The 25,507-nt window shown below is 41.1% G+C and overlaps 1 protein-coding gene across 2 annotated transcripts in view; it reads right to left on the reverse strand.

Annotated features, from left to right (window-relative positions):
- Positions 1-25,365, reverse strand: part of chrm3a (cholinergic receptor, muscarinic 3a) — an 84,614-nt gene extending 59,249 nt beyond the window's left edge. For both annotated transcript variants that reach the window (XM_044045101.1, XM_044045103.1), the window contains exon 1: positions 25,171-25,365. In XM_044045101.1, coding sequence (XP_043901036.1) covers positions 25,171-25,175 — 5 coding nt within the window. In that variant the 5' untranslated portion in view covers positions 25,176-25,365. The remainder of the gene's footprint in view (positions 1-25,170) is intronic.
- Positions 25,366-25,507: the final 142 nt, after the last annotated feature.

Here is a 25,507-nt window from a genome sequence, read left to right on the forward strand (position 1 = left end):
AACTAGACACTAACACTAAGAGTGATTGTGGAAACATCACCTGTTACACCTCACGTGAGACGATTGCTCTGCTTTCTTCTACACAGTAAAGTTTGAAAAAGTGTATAATTAACACAAATTCTGATTAGGACAAGATGAAATTGGGATTTTACTAATTTAGTGTTTAACTTTTAGTGTTACTTCAGTGTTTTACTGTTGGTAAATATCACATTCGAACAAAGGATTGCAACAGTATTTCCCAAATAATAATACATATAAAGGATTACATTCACTCTTTCGGTGTGACTTGTTAGATAGGTGGGACACGATTGTATTTATTTAAAGGCAGACAAAGAGCTTAGTGTCCCACAGCACCAAGCTTGTGTTTTAGTTTCAACATCAGGTAAAAATACAAACTGCAGGAACACACTGTTTTGCCACTGGAAAGAATTACTGCTGCTGTGTAAGTTCCACCTATAATCATTTCTGCAGTGGTGCCTTCAGGACTTAGATATGAATCTACACTTCTGCCCCACTAAGTCACTAATTGTATTAGTTTTCATTTAACATTTGTTAGAATGAGGACTCACTCTGAGACACTTTGAATTTTTCTTGAGATTTGATTCAAGCTCAAGATTTAATTGTGGCTTTTGCAAATGTGACCATGTGGTGCACATAAAGCATCAACAGCTGAGTGTGACTCTTGAATGGGTCCTGGAAGACCTGCTGGGCTGATGATACAACATCTGAATGACTCCTCGTCCTTGTTGTGTGAGCAGATGACGAATGACCATATTAATGAATTTGCTGCATAAAACACTCACACACACGTCCACATACGCCTGCATATCTGACTCCTCTCATTTGAGGTTAATGGATTAGAATCTGTCTTGAAGGACTCGATATGAAAGATTCACATTAATTATCACGACGCCGTGTGATCCTCAGGAGTGTTGATAATAGGCGATTGAGATTTCTCCAACAGTTTCACCTTTAATCCAAGAGGCTCTTCACCGAGTCTGACGCAACTCCAGTTGCCTTTTTATTGACCCTTCAGGAGGCAGAAGAGGCAAAGGAAGGAGAAGACGTCGCTTATGCAACACATCGCATGCCAACAACAATTATGCCCCTGAGGATATTGTGACCTGGGCGACAGGAAACACTTCAAGGATATGTGACGGTACATCCACATGCTCAAAATAAACGCACTTCACTTCACTGTATAAAAAGCCGAGTTTGGCTTTTCTGCCACAATTCAAAAGCAACCCGTCTCGAGTTTCTTGAAGGTCCTCGGTGTCACCACTAAACTGAAGAAGCCCTTGGGGTGTAATATCTTCAAACACTGAGCAAGTGCGGTCTTCATATTAAACTTTGAAATGCATGACCCTGGTGACTAAGAGTCATTCCCATTGACATTAAAATCTCATACTAGACACAAAGACAAAGCACAAGGCAGCAACAACGTTTCGTCATTTATCAGTTCATTGACAAAGCCACAGCTGTTGGCAACGAGTTTCTTTACTTATCATTTAAAATAATTCAAAGAGCCACCAGTCTGAGTTTTCACCTGATGATCATCCCAGTACCAGAGGCCACAGGAGTAAAAGGCTTCATAACAGAAGGTATTTTAATCTAAAAACTGATGCTGAGAAGAGTACAGTGATGGGTCATGAAGCCAGTGTTGGTGATGAACAGTACTGCGGAGCTGAGCCATACAGACCGTACAGTTTGGAAAAAGGTGGACACATCTATAAATAGCATCTCAAAAATGCAACAGAGATAGAAAGAGGCTGAAGCGATTAAGCACTTTCTAAAAAAGCCACTGAAAAGCAGAACGTCAGTCTGTGCAGAAAGTTTTTGCATGAATTTCAACTTCATAACTAGATGTTAAATAAGAAATCTGACATTCAGGCTTCTGTCTCACCATATTCCCAGATCTTTAATAATCATCAGCAGACTGCAGATTGTGATGAGGATGTCAGGGTATAAAATAGTGAAATGCATTGCTCTGTTCTTGTCATTAATATAAACTCTTGTATGAAAAATAAGACTTTGAAGATTCCATTTCCATTTCAGTGAATAACCTCTAGCTTGAATCAATTCTCTGTTCCACAGGATACCTCATGCCAGAGCAGAATTGGGATATAAATGAGGATAAGGTCAGAGCATGACAGATCTCAGTCAAATTACAGTCAAACATAAAGTGCTTTAAAATAATCGGGTTGTTCACAAAAGAGCGCGTGAGTCATGGACAGAAGGATGGAGACTGGAATGCATTCGGAGTAGTTTTATGCCCCAGGTGTGAATTAAAAATCCGAGTGCAGTCTCCACATCATTAACCCTTCTGAGCTACACTGACCTTAGATGTTCATTTGATTTCATCATGTTTTGGGTGAGTAAAAGAGGAGAATGGGGCGAGAGTGCGGGGGCGCCCCTTTGATGTTGTAATGCAAAAATTTCTTTTATCTCCCGTGGAGCGTTTGAGACCAGGCCAGCTGTCCAAAAAACTCCATTAGAGCAATTCCGAATGTGAACCGACAGCATAAGAGGAGGCGTTAGGCGTGGAGGTGTGATCAGCACAAAGAAAAAAGTAACTGCGTCTCTTGACAAAAGAGCAGCGAAAGTGAGAAATACAAACATAACAGGTTTTCAAACAGGAAATCTGCTCTTTTTGAAGTTAACGTGAACATTTAGTTTCGGGTTTGATGGCTAACTGAAGACAGCGTGCCTGAAAATATGCCTCATTGCTGCACAGGGTGAAAGCACAAATATCTGAAAGTAGAACAACAACTGAAACACTAGTGAAACCACACGGCTCAAAGATCTCAGCATGTCCTCTCTGCCTTAACTGCGTGGGTTGTTTGCTGCCCCCGTGAAGTTTATTGTTCCCTGGGTGGAAATAAAATCGAGAAAAAGTAGTAGTGGGAAAAAGTAGGAGAATGGGAGGGATGACAGCCAAAAGGGCTGGTGTTTCTGCGCGTCTGTGCATCTACGTACTGTGTGTATGAAGAGGACTGTGACAGGACACCACCCCTACACCCACCCACATCCTCCACATTCTTCCATGACTATGAAAAGATGCAGCGCAGAAATACGAGGAGGAGGAGGAGGAGGAGAAGCAGCAGCGTGGCTTTTTACATTAGGCCATTCATCTCTCTCCTGCCATCGGTCATCAGAAATGGGAGAACAGCGGCTCCCCAACCCTGCCCTCTGTTCCAATTCCATTTAGCTCAGGACTGGCAGAGACACAAAAGAAGGAGAAAATAAAGATTTTATTACAAGGTCCCAACAGGAGCAAAAAAAGAATTATTCAAGCACAAAGGAATTTCACTGCATTACCCCCCTTGCCAGTACCAGCAAAGTAATATTCTTGGGTTTTATAAGTAAATAGAAAAGCTAAGACAACGGCTATTTCTAAACGCAATTTTGAAAAACCGCTAATGATCATGAAATACTTCCTGCGCGAGAACCACGTGAAAAATAGCCGTCTCAAGGTCGGAGCACAAAACATCAGGAGGAAAAACCTTGCCGTGAAATCTAATCCCCTTGGACCACGCGCTACGTCTCACACAAACAAACACACAGATGAAGATAAAGTCCTCTCTCATATAAATGACACTCAGTGGGAGTTTTTAATATGTTGTGGCCACGGCTCGACTTGCACAATGCTGAGAAGTGCTTGTTTTTTCAAGAGGGAGTTGACAGAATATCATAAGTTCACCAGGGTTGTGCAAACTTTTCTTCAGCAACATCGGGGACATCATTTTTGGGGCCGGTTGTCCGCCTTTGCACAAGTTTATTTGTCCACTTTGACCTTTTACTGCTGCACAGACAGCTGGTCATAAACAGCGAGCGGCAGATCTTCACTGAGGGAGCGTGAATGAACGGATTAACTGGAGATGTGAGCGTTGTCCCTGCAGAAAGTACAATATGTAATGTTAAGTCGTAATGAAGAGCAAGGATGTAACATTATATGTATGCTGCCATCTGAAAACAAGCTCAGTCAGTGAGTGTGTGCACACTGGCTGAGCAGCAGAGTTCACTTATAAAACTTTTCATGGGCGCTTTTGTGTTAACAGTCATACTTCAACCTGTTTGTAGCCATCTCACTTTACTAGCACAATGTTGCTCCTGCTGTCATCTGTGTTGAAATAAAACAAATCACTTCCTGTGTGCAGCATGAGAATGTCACTGTGGGTGACAGGAGATCTTAACATGGCTACACTGAGAAACACAGAGACGAGTTGTGTGGAGACTTCATCAGTATTGTGTGAAATTATGAATAATTAGGACGTGGCTCAACTGAGAGGCAATGAGCGAGTATAAATGAGGAGGAGAAAATCAATATACTGGCCGTGTATGTTCGACACTGCCTTTATCGGTGGCGGTGCATTGCTTTATAAGCTAGTGCGTATTGAATCAGCTTCCTGTTCACCTTTACGTCATAGAAAAACAAAGGGTGAACGGCGAGATGCTCATGCTGTGGTTCTAAAGCATAAATCGCGTCTCTTCGTCAGTCCAAATGTGGGTTTTCCAACAGTCCAACAGTACTGCAGTTTATACGTCCTCTCCTTCTACTTCCAGGTCAAAAACCGGGGAAAAGTCCCCCTCCAGTCTGACTACGCTTATACATGCAGGAGTAATCGGACTATCCAGACATGTTAGTCTGACTAAGACTAGCTCAATTTCAGTCGGACTAATGTGTTTACATGACATTAAGAAAACCAAATTACTGTCTTAGTCCAACTAAAATAATTTAACATGCATGTTAACGCACTGAGTTGTTTGAATCTAATGGACATTTGTTCTATCCATCCATCTAATGCACCCCCTGTGACAGGAGAGTCACAGGAGGGTCGCAGGGGGTGCTGTGTCAATCTCAGCTGACATAGGGCGATAGGCGGGGTTCGCCCTGGACAGTTTGCCAGTCCATCGCAGGAACAAATAGAGACAAACAACCATTCACTCTCACACCTAAGGTCATATCCCCATATTGCATGTTTTTGGACTGTGGGAGAAAACCGGAGAACCCGGAGAAAACCCACGCACACATGGAGAGCACACGCAAACTCCATGCAGAAAGGCAACATTTGTTTATGTTGTTGTAAAAGTTACGTACTTCACTTTTAATAATTATGTGTAAAGGGAACCTAGTGCTGAAACAAAAAATGAAATAGCAGATTGTAAAACACACCACACCACCCAAAAAGAAGACAGCACCTTGTTGATGCCACAGCCATATGCTATCGTATACAAGTGATCATACAAGAGACAGGTACTCCTCACCTTTCACTTAAAAGCAACTGTGAGCCAGAGTTATGACAGCTGACAGGTTATTACCAATTAGTCTGGCTGTGTCTCTGTGCGTGTGTCACTGAGGACGGGAGTTGGCAGAACAGCTGAGCTTTTGCCATGGTGGGACAAACACAAAGACAAGCAGCAGTGGTCTTATTGGAAAATACTTCTATCCTCGGGACCACAGAATGTGAAACAGGAATGAGATGAGAGTGAGATCTGGAGACTGAGCCTTGCAGCTGTTGGAAATCAACCACTCGTCTAGTATACCATCATTCATCATCTTTTGGTGCTTTAACAAAAGGGACGAAAACACACTCTGCAATATGTCCAAGTCTGCGATTTATTTCAATCAGCAGCTCTCTCATTGTCCACGGGACAATTACCTGATCTGTGAGGGACAATTTATTATCCAGTGACAAGAAAATTATATTGATGTTCAAGCAAATGTCCCCCACATTAACAACACTCTGATTTATACACAACAATAATGAGATATAATAATTAGAACAAGCGCTATATAATCAGAGAGAGAGGGACTTTAAAGGTCCAATATGCAACAGCCAGCTTTTCAAGAGGTCAAGAAACAAATGTATTCCCTGTGTAAATGCAATATTCAAAGCAGATATTTTTCAACATGAAATAGAAGGACAGTAACTTTAAATAGGGTTCCACTTCTGGTTTTGGAGAGCTATTGTTATGTTATTGTTCAAAAGAGTGGGTCGCACTCAGTTCTTGACTCTTTAACCTGTTTTTTTCCCCCCTGAAAAATAGAAAATAGTAAAAAAAAATGTTACTTCGGCATACATATGTCCTGAATTCAGAAAGAAACATCATGAAGAGTCTCAAAAGAGGGATCCGTATTCCAGGAGGAACAAACATGCAAAAGATGAGTAAATATTAAGTATATTAATTTTATGTATTGATGTCTTTAGCAAAGACTGATTATTTAGTATCTATTTTGTCAGCCATCAAGCATGTTGCATTTGAGTGCCGTCGGAAACCACTGGACCAGACCCCTGTATATAACTGTGCTGCGACTTTCGGTGCATTTGGGACGTCCTCGACACGACTTCCCATGATGCAATTACGAGTTCATAGGATCCAGTATGACAGTAATGACAGGAAGTAATCTCTTGTTGGTAACTTGATGCATACATGTACATAATGTTTGTTTTGGCCTGACATGCTGGTGCTGGGTTTACAGTTTGCATTTTGAAGTCTTAATTCAACTAAATTGGCTTCTTCAACAACACATTATTACATAAATAGTATACTGACTCCAAAAATATGCAATATGGGGATCAAGTAAATTAGACACTCTAAATGAGGTCACCCATTCACTCTCTCAGAGTGAGAGTGAATTTTTGCTGATCTCTATATGTGGCTCTGCGATAGACTGGTGACCCTCCAGTGGAGGATAATGAGGTAGAAAATGGATGGATGGCTAAAATTAGCTTAGCTACTTTCCATTATGTTTCCATGTAGTTTCTTAACAACAAGCTCCCCTTGGTTGTGAAACACTGTGACATGAAATGTGAGCATGATGTGAGAGTATCTATTTAAAAGAACAGAAGAAAATAGCCTTAATAACTTTGCACCTGTAAAGCAACGGTTCTATCACCCACTGAAGAACACGAAATCATCGGTTGTTCAAGGTCTGAAAATACCTGCAGCACAGATGAACAGGGACGTATGGGAATAATGACACACAATAAAATGATATGAAAAAAACAACAAGCACCAGAGAGCGTGCGGCGTAGCCGACTGATTAGAAAACACCCGTCCTCTTGAAATGTAAGCGGCTCCACAGTTTGAAGTGAAACAAATACAGAGTCGTTCACGCTGCTCAACTTCTTTGTTCCTTCTCTGCTCGGCTGGATCAAGAGTTAATTCTGCTCTGAGTGACTGTGGGCTGCAAGTGACAGCAGTGAATTAATGATTCATTATGCACAGTGTAAGCAAACAGAAAGCTGGGGAGGAAAATGGATTTACACACTCCCAGTGCCAACCATGACATGGTTTCAGCTTTTTAAAAAAATATTGAAAGGTACCCACGTAGGAAACATTTGAAGCAATGCACATTACATCCCCAAACAATTTCTCCTTAAGTAATGAGAAACCCCAAAAACTTTTAATGTTCATTATAAATGTATTATAAATGTTGTATTTTGGCTTGCTCAGCCTGAGTCTGCATGTCTTTTAAATCAATGTCTTTTATGCTCTGTGTTCCACGGTGAATTAGAAATGTTAAAAAATTAAAACGAGTCAACCATCTATTGAGTTTTCGGGGGGGTTGATGCTGGAGACGACATCATAAAAATTTCAAAGATCGAGGCAAGAATATTTCCACATTTTGGGATGTTTAAAGTGGAGGAAGCTGTTGTACATGCAAACTCCATTAAGGGAAACATTCCTGGTTTTACTGATGCTGTGTTTTGTGAAAGTCTGAAAGTCGTGGCATCGCTATACACTTTTTTCTTTTTTCTTTTTTTTAATTCACACGTCTACAAATGTCTTAATCTCCCATGTCCGCAGATCGCCTCCGGGCCAGGAACTCAGCAGAGCATCACAGATTAGAGTCTTGCTTCTGTAGTTTCTGGAGTGTTGCTCACTAATGTTACATCATCCGTTCCTCTTACTGTCTCCTTATCCGACCTTTCTCCTCCGTCTGTGTCATGACCCAAAGGGAAGGGATGTGTGGTATATTAAATTATGTTCATGTTTAACTCAAGCATCAAATCCTCAGTGGGACAATTTCTCAGCCAGGTTGTTTTATAAAAAAAATTAAAAAAAGCTTAACAACACTGACGACACGGCTGCAAAGAAATAAAAATCCAAACGCATAAAGTTGACAGGACTTGAGAGCAGGTTAAATTTGGAGCCACTGACCTCCAGAGGTCATGTGGTTACACAGAAAATCATTTGCATATGTCGCTGTGATGGATGTGGCACGGGGCAAAGGAGTTAGAAATGATGAGTTAGACAACTCTTGTGTTAGGTTCAGTCACTGGACAGGCTGTGAAGGTGTGACATGTGCACTTTGGAAATACGTCCTTTAAAAGCACGGTTCTCAAACTGTGGTACTTGGTGGGAAAATCAGAAATACTGCTCTACTGTATATACCAGGGTATGTGATCGGAGTAATTCATAATAATAAAAGTCACATTATCTCTCACTCGATCTTAATCTAATGTCATTATACCAGTGTGTGAAGTATATGTGAGGAAGAGGAGGATGATGAGAGAGCAAATTAGTGTAAAAAGCCTGAAGCTGACTTTGCTCCTCGACCTAATTACGCCGCTGTGTTTTAACGTTGGTGATGATGGGGTTACTTCAAGAACTCAGTATTTTCATATTCAGGTGCTGCTTGGTATAAAACGTTACTACAAGAACTAAAAGTGGCTCAGAACACAATAGATCTGTTTCTAGGGTTAAACTGATTAAGGGTTTGTTTTTCAATGCTTTGTCAGTGTCAGATATTCCATTTTAGCTCATGTTTTCAACACCAGCAGGACAAAAGGTGACCACATTTTTGTGTCTCCTGGAAAAACCATTTCAGTTTACTGAACTCACATTTCCCTGAGGAAGGTTGACATAGCCAGTGCCAAAGTACAAGTGTATTGAATGGCTACTCAGGGCAAAAAAATTGTTATGGTCAATCACTAGTTTCGGCTCTTCGTCAATAGAACATGATGTCAAGTTTGCAATTATGTGCAAAAAAATACAGCACATATGAGTAGACAACTGTGTGATTGACAACTGATGTTGATTTAACACTGATTTCCCATTTGCTAAAAGTTGCAACTGGACTGCAGAAGCATTTGTTTTGTTCATTCTTTACCAATTTATAAAGAAATGTCCACGTTCACTTATTTACCTGCCTAAATCGAGTGATGGAAAAGTGCCCATGTTCATTATTATGTCGTGAGACCAATGAAGATGCACAGCCCTACTTAATCAGATGTCGACTAACATCTGTTTCTGCCCATAAACGTCAGCAGCTCATTAACATCGGTGTTGGCGCAACAGATTTCGGTTTCGACACCTGCTGATGCCAAGGTTGCAAAGGGTCAAAAACTGCTGTTACTGTCCAGCAACGAAGCATTTCGACAAAAACCAGGGCCTTTTTCATTTTCATTTCAACTCCACCAAGATGCCAGCAATTAAAACAAAGCAATCTGGCCACAACATGATTAATATTCTTCACACTAGCACAAGATAGCAGTTGGAAACTCACCATGGAATCAAGGCTCCCCAACACTGGACAGTGAACAATGTAAATAAGCTCCACCACATCCTGATTATGATGTATGGGGAGCACAGTGCGACTCAAACCTACTGCCAAAGTTGAGACACAATAAAGGGGATCATTACCAAAGTAGGGGAAATGACTCAGACTCCGTTTCACTCGCTTTCCAAAGAACCGTCGATCGCGGTTAAGTCACAAAAATCACCTCAGCTCATGACACGTAAAAATGTACCAATAACAAACACGGAGGGGTCACAGGGTTATTCTGCTCCCCTGGTGGTTCTCAGCATTTGGGGGGATTAAGCAGGATGTGACTGATGTGATGACAGGAGCTTAAGGAAAATGAGGCAGATGACTATAAACTCTAACTGCCCCTCAATGTTGAGAAAGAGATTCAATTAGATTATTTTAAGGAGCTTTAGCGAGACTAATCTGGATAAATAAGAGTGATTAAACAAACACGAACGGCGAAGAGGAAGTTATCACAAAGGGTAGAGCGGTGAGAAAAAAGAGAAATGCATAAAGACATATTTTTTTGTTTAATACAGCGGATGAATCCTTAAATGGCAAGTTTGTATTTAAGATTTAAAAATAGTTGTTTGCTTTAAAGATTTTTTGATTAGTGTTTGAGTGTTGATTTGAGTATTTTAATGCTTTAACACCGAGTGTATCGCAGACGACACGTTTGCACAGCTGCACTTTGCATTACCGTAATAACGCGGCCAACGTGTGGTTATTATGGTAATTTCAGTCGTGCTGTTGCAGGAAGCCGGAGAATTAGTGTCTTTGTCACCAGAGAGGAGACAGTGGGAAAACACCTGTACAGAGTTTCAATTTTTTGGCCTGTTTTTGGACAATGAGTCAAACAAATGTTACTTAAAATATGTTGGTGAGTCCAGTGCTTTCGCGGATCTTTTACCCCACGATTGCGGCTATTTTAACTCCCCGCGGATGTCGGGCCGAGGAGGGGGAATAGCAACTGTTTTTAAAAGTCATTTTAAATGTAAACAGATTTCACCATCAGCCTCGTTTACCAGCTTTGAACTGAGTTTATTTGAGCTGGGTCGCTCTCACACAGTGTTGTGTGCTGTGGTCTATCGCCCTCCCAGATACAATAAGGACTTTCTAAATGACTTTGCTGATTTCTTGGCTGAAATAATGCCTAAATATGACCGTGTCCTTATCGTCGGAGATTTTAATGTTCATGTGTGTTGTCCTGAAAAGCCAATGGCTAAGGAATTCCTGCACCTCATCGACTCTTTTAATCTTGTGCAGTCTGTGTCTGGACCCACACAGGAACGTGGACACACACTTGATCTTGTCTTGTCATATGGTTTGCCTGTTTTTAACTTGGAGATTTGTGATGCAGTGTTTTCTGATCACATGCCTGTGTTATTCGAGGTTGCTCTTGCCTGTAACACAGTTAAATCTGGCGGCACTGCTCCTCGGAGCTGTCGTATTTTTAACCCTTCCACTACTGTTCGGTTCTCAGCTGCTTTTAATCAGGAGTGTGTTTCTCCTGGGTCTGTGTGTGATACAGAGGAGCTGAGCTCATGGTTTCACTCTACCTGCCAAACCGTTTTGGACGCTGTGGCTCCACTAAAAACCAGGCAGCCCAAAACTAAGTCTGAGCCCTGGCTGAATGAAAGGACTCATGCTGTCAGACGAGAGTGCCGTAGAGCAGAGCGCAAGTGGAAGAAGGACAAACTCCATGTTTCGTTCCAAACATTAAGGGACTGTTGGCGTCACTATCAGACATCTGTGAAAGATGCTAAAAGAAACCATTTCTCTGACATTATCCTGTCAAACAGTCACAAGCCCCGTGTTTTGTTTGACACCATTAACTTGGTTCTAAATGCCCCACAGACTACCTGTATGGAGGCCTCCACCACTGTTTGTGAGAACTTCATGCACTTTTTTATTGACAAAGTCTCTTCTGTTAGGGCGCTTATCTCACCTCCTGCATATGACCCCTCTGTCTCTGTTCCCTGCACTGCTGTTTTTAACCAGTTTGAACCAGTGACATTGTCGTTTTTACAGGAGGTTGTTGGTCGGCTGAAGCCCTCAGGTTCTCCAAATGATGCTGTCCCTCCTCGACTATTTAAAGAGGTTTTCCACACTATAGGGCCATCTATTATTCTGGTTTTAAATAGCAGTCTGTCCACAGGTGTGGTCCCCAAAAATTTTAAACATGCAGTAGTGCAACCTCTTATCAAAAAACCTGGTCTAGACCCTGCAGTTCCTGCAAATTTCAGGCCCATCTCCAAACTGCCTTTTATCTCAAAAATCCTTGAGAAGTTAGTCCATGGTCAAGTAATGGCCTTTTTAGAGGAAAATAATATCCTTGAGATTTTCCAGTCCGGTTTTAAATCACTGCACAGCACAGAATCAGCACTTTTAAGAGTTTTTAATGATATCTTTTTAGCTACTGACTCCGGTGACTGTGTAGTTCTTGTGCTTTTAGACTTAACTGCTGCTTTTGATACAGTGGACCACAAGATCCTGATCTCACGTCTGGAGGAGCAGGTCGGCATCAGGGGCACAGCTCTGGAATGGTTCAGGTCATACTTGGCTGATCGAACTTTCTGTGTCAGCCTCGGTGACTCGACATCCTCCTCGGCTCCTCTCACCTGTGGGGTCCCACAAGGCTCAGTTCTGGGCCCCCTTCTTTTCTCTCTGTATCTGCTTCCACTTGGCTCCATTCTTAGAAAGTATGGCATCTCGTTCCATTGCTATGCAGATGACAGTCAAATCTACATGCCTATTAAAAAGAACGATGAATACTCTTTTAAAATTTTACTTCAGTGTCTTGATGACATAAAGGCCTGGATGGCTCTGAACTTTTTAAACTTTAATGACAAAAAGACAGAAGTGATGGTGTTTGGTGGCACCACCGGGGCCCCCCAAGTAGATCTGGGCTGCTTGGCTCCGTTTTTAAAACACACTACCACAAACCTGGGGGTTAAAATCGACTCTGATCTGAAGCTTGACAACCAGATCAGGTCCGTTGTTAAATCGAGCTTTTTTCAGTTGAGGCAGCTGGCCAAAATAAAGCCAATTCTCTCGAGGCAACATTTTGAAATTGTCATTCACGCCTTTGTCACCACTCGGCTGGACTACTGCAATTCTCTTTATGTGGGGGTTAGTGCGTCCTCCATTGCTCGTCTTCAGATGGTACAAAACGCTGCCGCACGTCTTTTAACTGGCACGCGTAAATTTGAGCACATTTCCCCCATTTTAGCTTCACTCCACTGGCTGCCCATACACTTCAGGATCGATTTTAAAACAATTTTATTTGTTTTTAAATCCCTGAATGGTCTTGCCCCGCCCTACCTCTCTGAGCTTCTACATCCATACTCACCCGCTCGCTCTCTCAGGTCAGCTGATCAGCTGCTCCTGAGTGTGCCAAAAACCAAGCGGAAGCTCAGAGGGGATCGTGCCTTCGCTGTTGCAGCTCCAAAACTTTGGAATGCTCTGCCCCTCCACATAAGACAGGCCTCGTCCTTGTCTGTTTTTAAATCCCTTCTTAAAACCCACCTTTTCTCTTTGGCCTTTGACACTTCATGAGACGTTTGGTTTTATTTATTTTACATATTTTAATTTGAATAGAATTTATTGTTTTTTATTGTATGCTGCTAATTCTTATTGTATTTTATGATTCTAATTTATTTTAAGCTGTTTTATCTAATTTTGAACCTTTTATTATTATGCCTTTTATTTATTCTGTACAGCACTTTGGTCCATTGTGGTTTGTTTAAAGTGCTTAACAAATAAAGTTGGATTGGATTGGATTGGATTAAAATATGTTGTATACTGTTCAAATTTCAAATTTAACTCTGAACTAAAGTGTTTTTTTCTAAATAAAACTTTTTGTTTTTCTTCATTTTAATTGTTATTAAACAATTTTAACATGCAGTAAATTGTAAATAACTTTAGAATGGATGGATGGATATTTTTAAGCATCTTGTCGATCCATAAGCTTTAATCGTCAAATTCAAAATGTGAAATTGCTAAATTCCCTTTTTTTAAGACCAAATAATAGTCATTTTACCATCAGTCTCTGCTGTAATTCATACAGTACAGTATTAAATTGAATTCCAACTTCTTACGAGAAGCTGCAGACATTTTTATTACAATCTGATTTGATTTTGCTATTATGTATTTAATGAAATTAGACTCCGTGTTTCAATGTAGTTTACAAACCAGACACAAACACAACCCACTGTGCGCCCACTCGTGAAGAGCCGGGCCTGAGTGGGCAGAGCAGAGCTGCAGACACAATTTCGTGCAAAAATCTGACTCCTAACTAACATGGACACGACATCAAACGTGCTTCTTTGTCCTCCGTCTGTACGAAGCTGCAAAACTCTCAAACTACAACTAATGTGACGTCTTTCTTTGTGTCTCTGCCAGCTTTGCTGCTGCTGGAGAGAGAGAGAAAAAAAAAACAGTCTGTGGCGTCTTTTGTCTTCATTGTTTGCCACTTTCATTTGAAGAGATTTAACTGAGCTCTGTGCCACGAAAGCAGACTTCATAAATCAAGCTGATTTACCCATTGTATTTTCATGTTTACACAGTGCATTTCTCTGGCTAAATATTGATAAATAATAAGTTCCTGCAACTGTGCAGCGTGTTACACGTGTGTGTGTAATAAATATGTCCAGCTTGGGTTATGATTACATTGCAAAGAAACACAGAGGGTACAAAGCCAATAAACAGTTTCTTCTTTCTTTTCTTTTTTCTACCAACATAACCCGGCCAAAAACCTTTGTATGGAGACATGCCAGGCAGCTCCATCCATCCTCACTTGCTTCTGGCCTGCTCTTTATCCCAAAGACACAAGCAAAGTTAATGCACTAAGTCTGCCCACAGCCTCACACCAAATCCACCCAGTCCTGTAACACAACACCGCTTGTTGATCTTGTTTTGTGCGACAAACACTTTGAGAACTTTTCTTCCACAGAGCTGTTTGATAAGACTATTTTTGATTAGGACACAAACACAAAGCAGATGACCGATGCTCAAAACCTCCTGCAGTGATTCATGTCACTGTGCTCTCCTCTCAGAGCTTTCATGCCATGCCAAGTTACACACATTCCTATGACCAGCTCCAGATTATTATCACTTTGCTAAGTGGAAGTAATCCCCGGGGGAGGTGTTAAACAAGCACTCCGTCCAAAAAAGGTAGAGGAGTGAAAATACCAGCAAGGGAAAACAGGCGTTAACGCTAAGGTTAAATCGATTTCTGTCATGAAACGTCGGTGATCGGGATACATCCTGTTATTTTTCATTAGTGATGGAGTATTGCTAATTTCTTAATACCATTAATACCATACATATATATATATATATATACACACACATACCTTTAAGTAAAGTGTCACAGTGCTTCCCTTGTCATTTATTAATTTTAATAATATAGAAATAATATAGTGGTGCCTTTTTACTGGTATGTTAACTACAAAAAATGGGGTTTTATTGTTATAACAATACCATAAGTATTGCCCAGTGCAGTTTTAAATACACTATTGCTTGGGTCTGCACTGAAAAAGAGTGAAGAACTATTAACTTAAAAACATCCGTTTGTTAGATGGACTAAGATCAGGCTGTTTGCTTTTTTACTACTACAAAAAAAACACTGTTCAAACAAATCTTAACATCTTGAATAAAAAAAAGGTGGAGAGGGACAAAATCCTCACATTTGTCTGGTTTATTTTTGCTTCATCAGAGCGTTTGTAATACAAATTGTGAAGTGAAGCAAAAATAAACCAGAGAAAAGTGAGGATTTTGTACTGTTTTTTTATTCAGGATGTGCTGCTACCTTTGAAAGATTTTTTGGATTTTTTTGGTCCAGCAGTCCAAAAAGGAAATTTCACTGCTGAAGCGTGACCTCTTTTTCAAATGAAATACTGTTTTCAACCATCACCAAAGAGCCAATCACATGTTTAGATTGGCAGTGACATCTTTTCTTTTGTTGCTTCACAGTGACACTAAATGTGGCCCAGGGAATGGTGGTGTTGCTGGCTTGGATTCATTCTCCTCCACAGAGTTTAGCCAGAGGGCTCACTCCACAACTTGCCGTAGTCTGGTACAAGCTCTGCAAGTGTCTGAGTCTTTTGGAGCTGTCAGTCAAACTGAGAAAGGAGTAAGACTAAGAGACAGGTGCGGGTCTGAACTGGGGGAAGATTGTCACTTTTCACTTGCTTCGGGGGGAAAGAGATCGCAAAATTAAATTTCAGGTGGTGGTGTTCTTTCTGATTTTACTTTGAAAATGCCACTCACTTTGACATTTGGTGCCGACGTGGACAGGCGAAATAAGACGAGCCTGAAGCTACACAGAAGACAACCTTCAGGCATAAGAGTCTGACTACAACAAATAGACTGTTGAAGAAGATGTAAAGTCAATCCGGTATTTTGGCATCATGAAAACAACCAGCTCTAATAACTATAGTAGTTCTACATATAAAGAAACAATAAGATCCCAAAAGAATTATTCATTTGCTCAAACTGTGGTTACAGTGGCTTTAAGGGTGCATTCACACCAGCCCTTCTTAATCCAACCAGAAAGTCTGGTTCGGGGAGAAGAAGGAAACTCTGGCCGTGGTTTGATTCAAGTGAACAAAATGCACAACAACGGACTACAACGCAGGACATACAGAATAGTCCAAGCCTTATAAAAACAGCAACTTTCTTGGTATTACTGATGAATAATTCCACAATAACATTTCACTGTAGTGTAAATAAAGTGATTTGACTTTGACCAATCACAGGGACAGTTCAGAGAGAGAGAGAGAGAGAGAGAGTGACCTACATTCGGGATTGTTCCTCCAGCAACAGCAACAACTCCCTATGCTGCAAAGACACCTAAAAAAGGATAGAGTCTTGTTGTGGACAGAGAGTTTTAGAGATGGACAGATTGTGCCGTCGGACATCGGCATGAAAAGGTTACATCTGTCTGTGCTCGAATGACGAGAGGAGCCGGTGACAGAGAGCTGCGATCCCCACGATTTCACTCTCCTGCGGCTGAAACTCAACAGTCCAGTATATTTTTGATCTGTTGCAGTTTTATGAAATCATTTTGAGACCAACAAGTTTATTCGGAGCTTGTACATGTGCATCATTACGCACTGGAAAGAACTGTGTGGGTGATTAAGTGAAGTCATTTAAACACATGGCGCCCAGAGTTTATAAAGTAATTGAACAGACATACTTGAGGTCAAACAAAATCAATGTAAGTGATGTTCTGCCGGAGCTCGGCTGCAGTGATCTCTCTGCCTTTAACTTGGACTTACTCGGTGCCGCTGAGTCAGAGTGAGACCCAGACACATGACGCGGCCATTCAACTATACTCTGAGGTTATTTTTCACCTTTAAATGCCATTTGTTTACATCCGCTTCTTGTGCGGTTAAGAATGCCCCGGTGACTGAGGAAATGTCATCCAACGAGTTTTGATGCACTGCCTTTGAGGACGCAGACGGCGCCCGTTTACCTCTGCCTTCATCCCTCCGCTACTGTCAGCGGACGTGAAAACATTAATATACTCCGGTCGAGCCACACATGCCGGAGCTACAACATAACCACCAAGCTTGGCAGATGCAGTGCTATGGTTGAGGTCATGACCTGTTCCTTTTTCGGTCTTAAAATAGTTGAAAATGTACTGCTGGTGTAAGACAGCAGAGCCAGACTGATGCTGTCTGTATCTATACACAGTCTGAAAGTCTGAAAAAATATGGGTATTTCTTTATGACATCAATGTGCTTCTCTTTTCATGATTTAAATTGTAGATGGAGCTGAAATGTGGAAAATGAGTGCATTTCATCAAAAATGTTTAAATATGACACATTATCCTCATTAGGGATTTATGTCATGAATTGAACTAATGCTTTGATCTGGAGGATCTCATTCTCAGAGATGTGTTTTGATGCGTTTCCACTTTTGACAGCTCAGTAACATGCAGACTAACACACACACACACACACACACACACACACACAGTGGATTAAAAAGACTGTGTTGCATTTAAAAAAGCTTAAATACAAGAGGTCAACCGATGTCGGATTTGCTATGCAATTCTGATGCCAATCTTTAGAAATCATAATCATTAACGCATAGACCAAATGATTGTATTCTTTCTGTTTCCTCCTGAAGCAAACAAGGAAATAACAACCTATATGTAGCCACTATATAGCCACTAGGAGGCGACTCCACTGGTCAGTTTCCAACAATTTCTTGAGGAAGTAATGTCTGAATTGCTAGATTTAGCTCTTCAGTGGAACGTGGAAAGGGCTGCAACTCACAATTATTTTCATAATTGATTAATATGTAGATTATTTTCTTTTTTTTAAAGAATCGAGTAATCGTTTGATCCATAAAATGTCAAACTCGGAAATGATGATGTTCTCAGATGTCTTGTTTTGTTCACAAACCAAACTGATTCAGGTTCAATGATTTCTTTGTTATATGGACCAAAGAAACCAGAAAATATTCAAATTTAAGGAGCAAAAAATTGTTTTAATTATTCTAAAAAAAAAGACTCAAACTGATTAGTCGATGATCAAAATAGTTGACGATTAATTCAGTTTATGTGTATACTAAATATTAAATAAAGAAACAGGTAATTAAATAGAAAAATATTTAGATTTTTACCAAAAAAATATACAAGAACAAAGTTATTATGACTTAGCACAGGGGTGTCAAACCAGAACCAGCCCACCCAAGGGTCCCATCTGGCCCGCAGGATGAATTTGTTAAAATTTCACATTATGATTACAGTCTAACCATAATGCAAAATACTATATCTGTCAGTTTCAGATACATGTGACTAAATGTTTTATGCCTTTGTTGATCCACTATGATCTGTAAGTTTTTATGCACTTGTGTAAAAATGATAAACTTTTGCATAAAGATACTCCATTAAATGTAAAACAATGGGAAAGATCTGGAGATCTTGCTGTTTATAGGTTATTATGCTACTATTTTACAGATTATGGCCCACTTGAGGTCAAATTGCGTTGTATGTGACCCCTAAACTGTAATGAGTTTGACACAAAATGACTTTCTAAGACCAAACAGTGCACAATTACATACATAAGTGATAATCTGCCAATTATTTAAATATTAATCGACCAAAAAAAGATTGGCCCAACTAATTCATCAGTCTATCTCTATTAATGTATTAATGTTGACTCTGCTCAGGCCTCAGTAGCAGACGAAGGTCACATCCCCTCACATCAGACAAAAAGCGGAACACAGGTTCAGGATTTTAAAACCCAGTCCACACTCTGTAATCCAAGCCTGAAGAACTGCTGCTGTTTTGCGCAGCATCGTTGCTCCGTTCTTATCAAACTCACAGTGGGTTGTGACTCAGCGCAGACATTAGCTCTAACAGGTTAGCACAGCGGCCAATCAGCAGCTCCAAATCCCCTTGAAAACACTCGCTCACCTTTTTTACAAGCGCATCCTGAGTGTTGGCATTGTGTAAAAAACCCGCAACAGTATCCATTATTATCCACATCCAGAGACATAATCCTCTCAGTCGGCATAATGACAAGACCATTCAGCAACTGGGCTCCCATATGTCGCTTCGCAAGTTGTTTTTGATTAGCTCTGGTTTGGAAATTGATCTCGCATGCTGTTTTAATCGAACGACAGGTGTGAAATAAAAGCGCGAGAACAAAAAGGCCTGTGCGACAGCACGCCATTAACAGAGATTAAGACAAAACAACAGCAAGGTTGAGCAGCAGAAACACAGAGAGTGATTTGAATTATAAACTCGCCCGGGGACAAATCTTTGCCTCAGCAGTGAAAAACACTGGGCTTTATCATGACATAGTGTCGTTGTCTATTTCCTACCGCTGAAGAATCCTGGTTCCACAGAGACAGAACGCAGCAAAGATGAATCATTGACGTTAGAAAGTTCTTCCTCATTCCCTCATTCCAAAAAAAGTTACTCAGTTTAGATACACATTAAAGCTGAGTGCGAGACACACAATTTGTCACACTTGAGCTGCTCTTCATGAGCTCTGACAAAAACAAGAGGGAGTCGTGCAGAAACAAACAGCTCCGGAAAACAAAAGAAAAAGGTGCAGCAAGCTTCTTCTTCCTTCATTTCACAGCCACTGATACATTCTGACACAAAAAGTAATCCCAGTAAAATGATTCCTCCTGTAATCCCACACATACATTAGCATGTGCCGGGGCACATTTAGAGAGATGCAATCAAACTGTATGATTAGCAGAGCCAATACCCAAGAGTTAGCGGAGCATTTCTGTTGTAACAACAGCAGATGTTCTCACCAACATCTGTCACTCCAAATCACTCACATATTACTATGTTGTTGTAGTTTTTTTACACTTGTAAGTGCGATGGCTTCACTCATTGTTTATGTACAACATCACCTGCTGTAACCTCATGATATGACTCTTTGTATATTCAACAGATAGCGTTGTTATTTACTCAACATAACCTACAATTACAGATTGCACAGACTGTGTCGCCGCCTTTTTAAAATGGCGTGTTTATGTACATCAGTGTTCGCTATAAAGAGCAAAAAATTAATGTACGCTTTCATGCGGTTATGCCTTAATGGCATCGCGTTAAATTCATCTCCCCCCATTTCATCTTTGATACTTTTCAGTATCCATTAATCCACAGCAGCAGCAGCATTAGCAGCTCACCCATATTTACAGGTGCTCAGTCACTCCACTCTAAACATGACCTTGCAGCCATTTCCATGATTGTTTTGTGTAAACAGGTGGTAATTGCTTTCTTATTTTAAAAAATCGGAAACTTGCAGACACAGTCGCGACACAAAATCACAGCAACGACACAAACACTCAGCTCACATTACTGCAAATGCTCAGCATTTTATATGCTGCTCACCGGGAAGAAAGTGTATTCGAGTTTAATCTGCAAATCATTCTGCAATGTAATGGATACAGTGTGAAATTAACGGCAGCTACATTACCTGAAACTAAAGAAAAATACTGTTGAGTGTCTTTTAAGCTGGTCCAGACTAAGTCAAACATCCATCTTCCTCATAATATCACTCCTTACTGTGCAAGAACTGAGCGGGTGCACATTTGCTGTCCTTTTTTGCCCTCACTGAAAATGATGGAGGACAACTGGCTAGTTTTGGGGGGTTTTTTTATTTGCAAAGAGCAGCCATAAGACAAAGGCAAGGACACATGACAGAGGGAGTGAGACTGAGTGACAGGGAAGAGAAAAGGGGAGACCATGACAGAAAAGATGAAAAAACATAAAGATCACTGCAGTGCACTGAGGGTTGCCGGATTAACTGTATGGAAATATGGATAAGGATGTTGACAATAACGGCTGACAGACTTGAGATCTACAACCAGCGTTTATCTACTCCAAAGACTTTTTGTGACCCTTTAATATCACTGACCTCCACTCAGCCTCTTTAAATCTCCCTTCCTGTCGTGGTCATTGCATGACCTTTAAACTTTTAACTCGCCGGCATTATCTGAACTCGTGTGTGTGGCTCGCTGTGTGCTGAACCTACACAATATCCTCAGGTAAACATGGAGCCGAGCCTTTAACGGCCTTGAAGCATAAGCACCTTATTGCCACCAACACGGGGGCAGCGACAGCTAACCGCCTGGTAAAGGTCACTGAGTGACGGGTGGAAGTTTAACATGTGTGTTATATCAGCTATAAAAGCTGCACTGCAACCACACTGCACCATTATTGCAAGTAATATAGTCACCAGACGGAAAGAAAGTCAATAGCATTTATTTAGATTAGACAGCCATAAACTTTTGATTAAATTCTTCTTATTGAAATGAAATGACATATCTATGCCTAAATCCGTAGTGAAAATACAAACAAATATCTGTTAGTATTAAAAGTTTCAAATAAAGTTGTAGTTGTGTATAACGCTGTGTCACTGCAACACAAAGAATCGCCTACGAAAGGTTTCAGATGTGAAGTCTATTGCATCATTCAGCAGTTTGACAGGATAAACGCTTCTTGTCCCCACCCGCCCCTGTACTGCCACTGTATACACAAGCGCTCCCTCTGTCAGGTCTGATTAAACTGCCTGACAGAGCCTGTTCTCAGATGAAGGACGAAGCAAACATAATGTTACATCATCTCTGTTCACAGGGACCAAACAGAGGCAGAAAAAAAACATCATCGTCAAGAACAAAAACCACACAAAGTGATGCACCGCAGCTTTAAAATGTCCCAAAAACACATCAGGCCACAGTAGTAAGTCTGTGTCTTCCCGCCACTATGAACACAGCACAGTGGCTGCACAGAAAGTGTAGACAAAGACAAAGAGGCAAAACACTCACCTCATCAGCCTTTATTGTAATTGCCCCCTCAGGTTGCAAGTCTACTTACTGGAGACACACAAGCAAAGACGAGTGAGGGAGCGCGGAGCTGCATGAACCACAGCTGTTAGTGAACAAGTTAATTGAGCAGACGCTGATTGACAGCGTCCTATCTAGTGCCGAAATCACCTTCCTCATCAACTCTGGAGAAAGTAGCAGCGGCGGCACAAAGTTCGCTCCTCAGCGGAAACGTTTAAAGGCAAACTACAGGAAATTTCTGTTATTGTTTTTAACGATTGAGCCGAGATGGAAAAGTTTGTGTCTGTGTGCTGACTAAAGATAGACTCGGCTCTGCTGTGGCCTGCATGGCTCTGGAAGTGGATTAAACAGCCTTTAGCATCAAGACGAGCTCTAATGAAACCCAATGGGGGACTTAGTCCGTCTGTTTGGCCAGCTGACTCCTGTAAAATGCCCATCGCTGTCTCCTACTGCCTGCTCTAAAAGTAGCCTGCTGGTGCCAGTCAGTGTAAGCTGGGGCTCCAGGGTTGAACAGTGTGATGCCATTGTCTGGATTAAATAGCAACAAGTCATAGAGATTTTGTCCTCACTCTTGTGGTTTTCAGTTTAATTTGGAGCATGTCGTTATGGTACGTGTGAGTCTACAGCTGTGGTCGATTAGCTAAGCTTAATACAAAGCTGGCAGATATCCTGGCTCTTTTAAAAGGTATAAACATCCAACTAAATGATCCACCAAACTCACTAATTAATTGGCAAGCCATTTATTTAGTAGGAAAACCTTTGAGGATAATAGAAACCTGTTCTTATTTTACATAAGTGATGAAAGAGCAGTCATGGATCATTGTTTTTTTTATACCTTGGAACTACATGCGTGCTCATGACAGTGTGTCTGATTTAATCAGGGATTAATACCTCACTATTTTAGGGAACAAATCCCGAGAAATGATGGGATTATTGCAACTTCTTCATATCCTCGGACTGTTGCCCAATCGCCACAACTTTTCCCCAACTTTGACTGTATTTTTTTTTTAAATGAAATCGAGTTTCATCATTCTTTCACTGATTACTATTTCCATAAGTGGGTCACGGGACTGGATAATACCATTTACACCGGAATATGTTGCTTCATCATCTCCACAGACACAGTGAGCCCCAGGACACTCATCATAACCAAGGATTTTACTGAGCCACAGAAATCCAGCTCGTCTCCTCACAGAAAACATTATTTCCTAACAAGCATTCAGCTAGCATTGACGTGCGAAGATGAAACCGGAGGTGTAGTCGTGATGAAGTTGCAAGCCTTTAAAAACACTGCAACATGCACTGCAACTTTTTTGAAAAATCTGCTGCAAAATCGGGCATTTTTTGGTCACAACAATCACAAAAACAGCCGGCGAAATAAGTTCTATATCAGTAGCTCGAGTGAGAGCTTTCTCTTTAAACTGTGGTCCGTCTGTCATTAGCGACATGTTTTCCCCCGAGTGAAATTAAACTCACATCACAATATTTATTCCCTTACAGTCTGAATTACTGTATCACTACTAATTCCAAAAGAAAGCAAGCAGAGGTCTGCGTGTTTGATGAGCAGCACAGAAGCAGCTCATGGTTGAGAGAGAGGTCTCATTTGCATGTTTATACTGAGTGAGGTAACATGGCAGTCAGGCATTCATGTGAATTACATACTCGAACATGTCATCTTTGAAAAATAAACAGGAGTTCATTTTTCAGAGCATGAATCGATAAAAAGGAGGCATGCTGTTTCAGACGCTTGACTCAGACTTCTCGCAAACCTTATATAATTAGTTTCTGGCTGTGGCTCAATGTTTTCTCATAGAGACATAGATTTCCCCGTGGTGGGACTAATAAAGGACTATCTTATCTTGTTAGAGTGCTATAGATCTTGTGATCTAATTCTCATAAAGAAAGTCATTAATGTATTTCCCAAAATGCCAAACTACAAGTCTTGAAATTACTCAATGAAACTGAGTGTAAAAAAAAGTTTCAGCATCAAAGAGTAACATGAATTAAAAAAAAACTGTAGCATCAGAGTAAGTGCATGTGCTTGGGACTAATAAACCACAAAATAAATAAAAACAGCAGCAGCATCTGCCAGTGATGCACCCACACACAACAGGTTCTGCAGAAGGTAAAAGCAAAGACATCGACAACTGTCAGTGCCGCCACTATCAATGCACCATTATCCTCCTCCAGGTCATTTGGGAAAGTCATAACGGTGATCAATACTTCAGTGGCCTTGCACGCGGCAAATCTATCTGTCAAGACAATAAAGCCTGAGAAAATAATACATCAAGCGGTGAAAGCTCCACTCTGCATCACCTCTGTCACTTCTTCATGTGTCTCTTTTCTCAGTGTCCTCCACTGTGTCTCTCCTCAAGACAAACACCTTCAGTAGAAGACCGTGACACAGAGGTGGACTGCACTGTTCCCTAACAGTGGCTCTGTTGATATATTGATATGAAAACATGCTGGGTGTGTTGATACATGCAACATTATTAAAATGTTTAACTATCAAGGTCCTGCAGCCACAGTGGAATACACCTTGTGATTCCTGTGTTGTCAAACTCACACTGTGGCTCCCGCGATGAATAACGGCAGCCCGTGGAGTTAAAGGAAAATATTTGCACCATGGTACAGATGCCATTCCCTCTGCTCTTACTCATTATCCAGCATGATGTCAAAGCACCCCCCAGGTCACTGAGAGGGAACATTCCTACACATTGCCATCTTTGGACAGCATAAATAAACAGTCACCCTAATTCATGAAAACCTTTACTTTCCATGTAAGGACACGATTAATTCTCTCCTCTCTCCACAGCAATGCAGGGACAAATACTTTACAGCTCATCCCTTTTTATAATAATACATTCAGTGAGGGAGAGTGTGCAGTGCATTTTGGTGACATTATAACTCAACACAAACCAAGTGCTTCTGAATTTGTAATTAACTTTAAAGGAGGATATTTGCTTGATACAGACCTCATATAATCCGTGTGTGGGTGATGTGTGTGGAGAGCTTAGCGCACAGGGTTGGGCAAAGGATGCTGAGCCGGGCAGCGAGGAAATGCACTTGTTTGCCAAACTTGTATTTCATTTAAGAATCATCTAGTTGGAGCTTTAACCCATATCCGTAATAATTAGCGCGTTGGAAGCAAAGAAAAGGAAAATAATTAAACATATTCTGCTCAATCTGCAACTTCAAAATGCAGCGGTTTTTGCAGCGTAAAACGTGGCACAATCGCATCGTTTCCAGGTGACGGAGAACAAATACTGAACTTTGAGTAATTATTTCTCAAACTTAAATCAATTTACCTCATAACATTCGCGGGTCAAAAGCAGCACAAGCAGAGGATGATGGGGGGGGGGAGGTAATGGCAATCCAGCCAAACTTGTCACGAATCCATGTTTGGCACAGCGGCAGCACTCGGCAGTCCAGTCCGGTTACATCTGACTGTGTGAGCGGTAAACGGTTGCTAACGAGGCTCGCCGCCTTCTACCGACACCGAGCCGCAGATTAAACGGAGATGTGAGTGAGGAGCACCGCGGGATCTCCAAGGAGAGCCACTGCGTCAGGATTGGCTGGAGGCGCCGTGACGCACCGGCAGGTGGCACACCCGGCGAACAAAACCATCCAGAGTCATTCATAGAT

Source organism: Solea senegalensis, linkage group LG15 (genome assembly GCF_019176455.1).
Source record: "Solea senegalensis isolate Sse05_10M linkage group LG15, IFAPA_SoseM_1, whole genome shotgun sequence".
NCBI classification, from domain to species: Eukaryota; Metazoa; Chordata; class Actinopteri; order Pleuronectiformes; family Soleidae; genus Solea; species Solea senegalensis.